The sequence below is a fragment of the Alligator mississippiensis genome, chromosome 3 (assembly GCF_030867095.1).
Source record: "Alligator mississippiensis isolate rAllMis1 chromosome 3, rAllMis1, whole genome shotgun sequence".
Lineage (NCBI taxonomy): Eukaryota > Metazoa > Chordata > Crocodylia > Alligatoridae > Alligator > Alligator mississippiensis.
In genome coordinates, this window is record NC_081826.1 from 92,553,418 (window position 1) to 92,560,804 (window position 7,387).

General features: G+C 36.0%; 1 protein-coding gene across 4 annotated transcripts in view; it reads left to right on the forward strand.

Moving 5' to 3' along the window:
- The window catches only part of LOC102576314 (uncharacterized), a 54,653-nt gene extending 49,550 nt beyond the window's left edge, over positions 1-5,103 (forward strand). For 3 of the 4 annotated variants that reach the window (XM_006270519.4, XM_059724222.1, XM_059724223.1), the window contains exon 7: positions 2,026-5,101. In XM_006270519.4, the coding sequence (XP_006270581.2) occupies positions 2,026-2,544 (519 nt within the window). In that variant the 3' untranslated portion in view covers positions 2,545-5,101. Of the gene's footprint in view, positions 1-2,025 lie in introns of all 4 variants that reach the window. The other variant, XM_059724221.1, reaches the window with a different exon arrangement.
- Positions 5,104-7,387: the final 2,284 nt, after the last annotated feature.

Consider the following 7,387-nt stretch of genomic DNA (forward strand, 5'->3'; position numbering starts at 1 on the left):
TGAATGAGGTAGCCTATACGGTGCCATCCTACTATACCTTCTGCCTAACTTCAAACCAACATGGCTAGCTACCTCTATGCAACTTGGTAAAGTAACTCTACTATTCTGGTGCAAAACACTTATGGCGGAAGATCACAACGCTGAATATTGAAAGAGCAATCCTATGCCTGCTCCCTCCTAGGTATGAATGTTGTCTATTTTTAGTGATGATATTGGTCACATTTCTCAAATACGTTGTTTTTCATACAGATATTCAAATTATATGTGCATAAAGTTTGTCAAAGCAATGCACAAAACCCTAACCACAATTTTTATACCTAGTTGGAAAGCCTTCATGCGCACTCTTGGTGGTGGAGCTCCAAGTTTAAATTGGTAATTTAGTATGATAAGTGATCACAGGGAAGGAGTTGCAATTAATACATGCAAGTTTATGAATGTCTGCTTTCCATTTTCAATATCATAACATTATGTCAAATTTTGAAACCACTTCTAGCATTAATGTGACACTGATGTTATTTTTACAGTCTTCATGACATTTCCATGTTACAAATTAGGCAATTTTTCAACAAGAATGCTACTGTTAGTAGTAGGTTCAGGAATGCTTTATTTTCATAGTTATTTTACTGTCTTAATATTACTGATGTTCAGACTGTTGAGCTGAGAGAAATTGGTACAGACTTCCCCATGTGAATGCTCTACAGAGGGCTCCCAAGAGTCCTGTTGGAATTCTCCTGTTAGGTTGATGGAAAGGTTGGGATTACTTCCCTGACTTCACTAATTCATCTGCCCCTTGCTTCATTTGCACATGCACTCCTGACACACATGTGGTTTGTTAAAGGCTAAAAGCTTTCTTGTGAGCTCCTTATTAAAATATTGCCAGCACATCACTGAATGACTTAAAACCCTGAGGGACTGAATAATTGTAAAATTATTCAAACCTTCTTATTAGTCTTTGTAAAGGGGAACTAACAGTTATATTTTGAATTTGTCGATGAAGAGAATTGCAGAAAAATTACTCACTTTTTGTCAGTGGAGATTCTGGGGGCTGTTGACTGATACATTTTTAATATCAAGTCTTAAATTACAAAGATCATTGAACATGCTACTTGATCGTAACAAAATGGCAGTCATTACTTTTATTAATAAGGGTCTGAAGAAAACATACTTATTCCTTGAAGCACTCTAATATATTGACATTTCCATTTATACACTCTGACTGCTTTAGGATTTGGCTGCCAAGACATCAGCAGCGATGAACACTTTTTTTCTAAGAGATGGTGATGTTGTAGTTGTTATACCCCCCGCCCCTTTTATTTTCAGCTTGCTGAAATGAGTTTGCTTTTACACTAGAGTATGGAACTGAATACTTTTAACACTTTCTGCTTCTGGGTAAAAGGAAAAGAAACTGTTTGAGCTTTATTTGTAACCTGTCTCTGGTGTACTATTTACTTACCATTGTAAAGTGTTAACACCAAGGATGGAGATGAATTATTCAGGTGCACAAGGTGGTAATGGGAGGAAATTGAGCAAAGAAAACTTCAAGTAAAATAATATAGAAACCTTCCTGAAGGTGATTAAGGAGATGGTAGAAGTAGTTTCCCAATGGACATCACTTTTGCAAAATTACTTAAGGCACATTTTAAAACTAGACAGAATAATACATTTAAAGAATGGTGACAGACTAGATTTATCTAGGTTTCATGCTTTTATCTGGGACATTGAGGAAATTACCCCATAATGTGCTGTTTGGGGAAGAAACGGGGGCAGGGGGTTGGGGGGAGGAAAGTGTGTGTCTGTAATGTATAAGTGGTGCTAATAACTTGTTTTACTCGGGGCCTCTATTTCATTACTTTTTATATCTCTAAGATTCTTTTTTCATGTTGCTTTTTTCCAATATTTATAAACATAACTAAATGTTACCAGGTCCTGGAGGGGGAAAATATATTTCATATTGTATTAAATATTTAATGTTCTTACACACTTAAAGATGCCAGTATAATGTTAAAATACTTCCTTAATATTTAGGGCTTCAGAAAAATAAATTCGGATCTATATAAGGAATATGAAGATAGCTTTTTTGGTACAGAAGTCTTCAGTCAAATTGATCTTTGTGCTATGCATAAGAAGAAACAGGAATCTGGTTATTATCACTGTGAATGCTCAATTAATGTAGGCTCCAGCAATATAGAGGAGAAGCAAGAAGTGCAGACAGAAGATTTGGGGGAGAGATCCATTGACATTCTTCCTAGCAGTGCTGCAGAGGTCAGAACTGGAACAGTTACTGCAGGCTATAAATCTGCAGCATGTGTAACAGAAGATGATGACAAACAATCTGAAAATCTTGCTGAAGCTCCAGTCGCAAGTGAGGAGAAGAAAGTCAATGAGCTAGATGTATGGCCTGAAGCTAAAGATGAGACGTTCCTTGCAGAGAGAGAATTCAGCTCTAAGTCAATGCCTGATCACTTGCCAGTAGATCCTGATGCATTACAAGGTAAGAATGAGGGACAAGGAGAAACAAAACTTACACATGGTAATTTACAATGAGTTCATATAAAAGAAGTGGCATTTGGTCAGCCCAACTTCACAGCATAAGATAGACTGTTTCAATTTTTGGTGAAATGTAGATGTTTCCATAATTGGTGATGTTGATCAATCAGGGCAAACTGCTGTGGTACAATACCGAAATAGCACTTGGTTGCTGTATAAAGAGAGATATTTTGATAACTTGCATGTCCGGCATGCTATTTGGATGGTGAATTACTTTTCATCAGAAGTTGGATACAGCTTTCTAAATAATTTAACAAAAACTTGAGCAAAGAATTCTGTAGGTGATATGTGGTTGAACATTTGCCTTGAAATAATAAAATGGGTTTTGGAGTAAACCTATGGCTCAATTGGCAAACATTGAAAGCCTCAAACATTCTCACTTTTCAAGACAAGAGACAGTTTTGCAGGACTTGGACCTTTTACAAGTGGTGAATTGATATCATTTTGAAGGAGCCGTTACATAGGTAAACACTAATGTCATATCCATACTTGGTAGGTGATTTTAGTTCTTATGAAGTTTGAAATGTATATTTTATTTTATTTTATTTTTGGATAGCGGTGATTTGAGAAAATACTCTGGGTTGGACAAGCAGCACATTTAAATTCTACAAAGACACCAAAATCTTTGATTCTCCCTCACCCCATCTTTAATACAGTGTTTTGCAAAGGTAGTACAGGTAAAGAAGGTCCACAGCATTACCTTTTAAAATAAAAAATGTGGTATTCTGGACTGAGAATTTGTATTAAAAAGAGAATAAATATATTAACTTTCCTTCTTGGGATGTTATAGTAAAAGTCTTTGGGCCAAATCCTTACTTGCCTTAATGAAGGCTCACCAATGGTGGTGTATGATGATTTCCATGAATAAGGTAAATAAGATTTGTTTTGTAGAAAGTCTGATGTTTAATTTACATGAGCAAAGATTTAGAACCTAATGACAGATTTAAACCAGTAGATGGCACTAACAGAAAAATAGCTGCAAGTAAAACATAATGGAAGTGAACTACTTAAGGATTTGCAAGTGAGAATTTCATTCTTACAACATTTAATAGTTCTTAGTTTTAGAAATCTATAAAGGAGGAAGTCATAAATGTGGAGAGGATAGATCAATTAAAGCACTTGTATAATAAGATGCTCCTTTACTGCACTGGGTGCTCATGAAAGAATTATTTGGTCTCGTCAAAGCTCTGTTTCTCAGTATATGGCTACTTAAAATAAGTGAAGTATGTTCAGAGGTTGTAGGATTTTTCTTTGGGGGAGGGGGAGGAAATTAGACATTGGGTGTTTGCAATTCCATACACAGTGTGAAAATGCTTATCTTTGGGCAATATAGTGTCTGTGATGGATCAAAATAACATTATATTGTTTATAAAATGTTTTGCTTGTCATTAGACTTAAGTACTACTCATTATCTGTAATGATTCCTGCAGCAAGAGGATGTTGTATATGAGATAGGTCTGGTGCTTAATGCAGCCATTTTGTCACTGTGTACTAGATGCCCCTCCTCCTCAGTTCTATACTATTAGGTGTCTCCTGAACAGGGCCTAGAGTCACCCTGAGATGACTCCATTGAAGCTTTAAAGTAACAATAGAAGGATGAACCTGAGCCAAATGTCTGGAGTTTCTATTTCATTCCCAAATTCTCCCGTTAAGTATCTCAGAAGTATGATTTGTATTCTACCATGCTAGTAGGAATACGCTTGAAAAAGTGATGTTTTTGTTTTAAATAAAATTGTGTAAGAAAAGAACGACTCATTTTCAGGAATTTAAGCTCTGAGTATCTTATGCTCTTAATTTTATATATGAAAACCATATATAGCATTTTTTTTCTCAGAAGGTTCTTTTTAGTAACATGGGTCCATTTTCAGAAATATGAAGCCTTCATCAAGGAACTGAGATTCCCAATTCATATTTGGAAAGAGAAATAGTATACTCATGCATCTTATGAACTTGATTTGGAACCAAGTATACTCCACTGTAAACTATATTTCTTCTTCCTGAAAATGCTAATTATCTCTTTATATAGACAGATGGCACTGGAGTGTAGCAAATGTGTGTTGAAACCTGTGATTCATTGTATTTGTGAAAGATTTGCTGGGTTTTTTTTTTCTTTCTTTAAGTGTTCTACAGATTATGCAGGTTTATAGTTAAGGTTTGTTTTTTGTTAAGGTTTGTTTTTTGTCTTTTTTTAATGTTACTTCTGATTTATTGTGACATTTCTAGCTAAGCTGAAAATAGATTACCTTCTTTTTTAGAAATATAGTGCTCTTATTTTGGAACATTGAGTTAAAATAAATACTATTATTCTTGACAATTCAGAGCAACTTGTATAGCGTAAAATGTTTATCATGTACAGGCTTGAACTGCTTAATTGTGTCAAAATTCTTTTACATAATTCTGTCCACATTTCCTCACTTTCTACAGCCTGTAATGAAATTATGCTATTACAAACACTGAATTTCATTGGCATGTTTTATTTTGTTTTTTAGCTGTAGATACCCATTTCTTGTTCCCACTCTGGTATTTTTCTCACATTAAATTAATTGGAAATGCATTTAATTATTGTGCATTTATGAAGTGGGCAGGGCAGGTGGGAGACAGCTTAAAAATTAAAGTAATTATGTAACACTGAAGCTGATGAATTATCCCAGTTTATGGCAACTGTTTGAAAATTACATTACAAAATCTAGGTCTTGAAGCAAGTTTCACTCATTCTTAATGATCCATGTGTTTACTCTTCTATCTGGATCCATAACAGATATAATTATCCCTTTTAAGGCTCCTAAATTCTCTGGGTTTTTTTTCCCTTTTGTGGTGGTTTTTTATAACCACCAGTGCTCACAGAAAGGATAAACACAATACTTTGATTTTAGTTGTAACTGAATTCAGTTTATTCTTTGGCTTGAGCTATAGAAATGGTAGTATGACTTGAGGAAGAAAAAACTTGTATGAAATATTGCCTGTTGGGTGTGTTTGCACATAACCATACCCTGAAGAACTTAAACTAAAGTGTAAAATGAGAAGAAGCTTCTAACTAAGAAGGTTTCTGTTACTTTTGGTGTCTGGGCCAGAGGGAGTATAACCTAACTTCCTCATATGACAGTCAATTTGATGAAGATGATGAAGTGAGGAAAATAATGTAATAGTCTAAGCTTTAATAACACTGGGGTTAAATCAAGAATAAATTGAAACTATCTTTAATAGCTTCAAGGACTTCAAGAGAGACATTTTCTGACACTCATCGGGTACAAAGAGAACAGAGACTGATTACAATTCCATTGCTGGGCATTTTCCTGACTCTGGGGGTGTCTTTGCATATAGAAAATTACAAGGACGGTTTCCTGGGGCAGGACCATCAGGGAAGGGGAGAGAGGGGTATGTAATGCTATCTAGTTATCCACAGCCGGTGGATGGTCCACAGAGTTTGCTCCAGGCGGAGAACTAACAGAGGGTGGGGGGTGAGGGGTGCTGCAGAGACGATTGCTGGTCTGGTCTCTCAGCTGTGCTTTAACAGAGAATGGGATGTGTTCATATCCTGCGCTTTGATCAGTTAAGTTTTCTGTCTCAGAAGAATAGATAGAAGTGTCTTCTCCAATGGCAGGTTTATAATTGTTTCTACAAATGTAAATAGTCATTGTTTATACCAAAATGTCTCTTTTTATAAATGGAACACCATTCACTGGCAGATTTGCTTGATTTACCTGTTGGAAATTACATATGCAATTTGAACACTTTTCTAGAAAAGAATAGAAGTGATTCTGGGTTTTTTCCTAGAAGTACTTTCTGAGTCAGGAGCTTATCACATATAAAAGAAGTCTTGACCTTGGGGTGGGGATGGGATGTACTCAATCATAGCATACTGTTGTATGCATTCAGAGCGAATAGCTGAAGAGCTGACAAGAAATTGTTTACTCCCTGTTAAGAGGTTGAGTGTTCTTGATCTACATTCTCTTGTTCATTCTTGCAAAACTGACGGATTAACTTAGGACCAGTTGGAACTTTCTGTGGGTCTGCAAAGGAAGAGGATTTGGGTCTGCAAAGCTGCCAGTCCCAAGTGGCTTTTCATTAATGGAATTTCATCCTGCATGGAAAATGAATTCCTTCTGAGCCAAGAGTGATCACATCAAAAGGATAGCTCAACTGGTATCAGGAAAATTTAGGGGTTTTTTTTCAATGATATAATGTAGTTTCACAAAATCGCCACTCCCTAATTTGTCATCTGTTCAGGCACTGTGCAGGGTTAACATCTATGAATGCTATGGACCATAGAGTGCAAGGAAGTCAAAAGTGAGATGTGACAAGAATAGAACAGACCAATCTGCTGAACAGTTGAGAGTGTGTGTAGGTATAGAAAGAGAGAGAGCTTGTATATCTGTAAAGTATTTCTGGGAGAAGACATAGAGGGAAAAGATGGAGGTGATTTTGTGGTAGGAGGTATCCACAAACCACCTGGTCTGTAAGATGAGGCAGCAGTAGATGGGAAAGAAAAGGAATATATCCTAATAAAGGGGTGATTGATGAGGTCCTGTCCTCTGAATATTTCTGATAAATTAATGGGGAACACTAACTACACAGATATCTGTTATAAAAATAATATGCCATGACACAGTCTATCAAATTCTTACAATGGGTGGAGAACGGTGGGTTTTTGTTTTTTTTTTTTTTTCCCCTGCTCCCTTTCCCTGAAGTGGGGGAAACGACCTTATTTAGTCAAATATAAGACAGCCCCTCCCCACACTTGAACAATTTGATTCCATATATGGAAAATTTATAAACTTGATATAATTTTCCAGGTGTAGAATCTATTGGAGGTTCATCTTATATTTGTTCTTCCCCAACT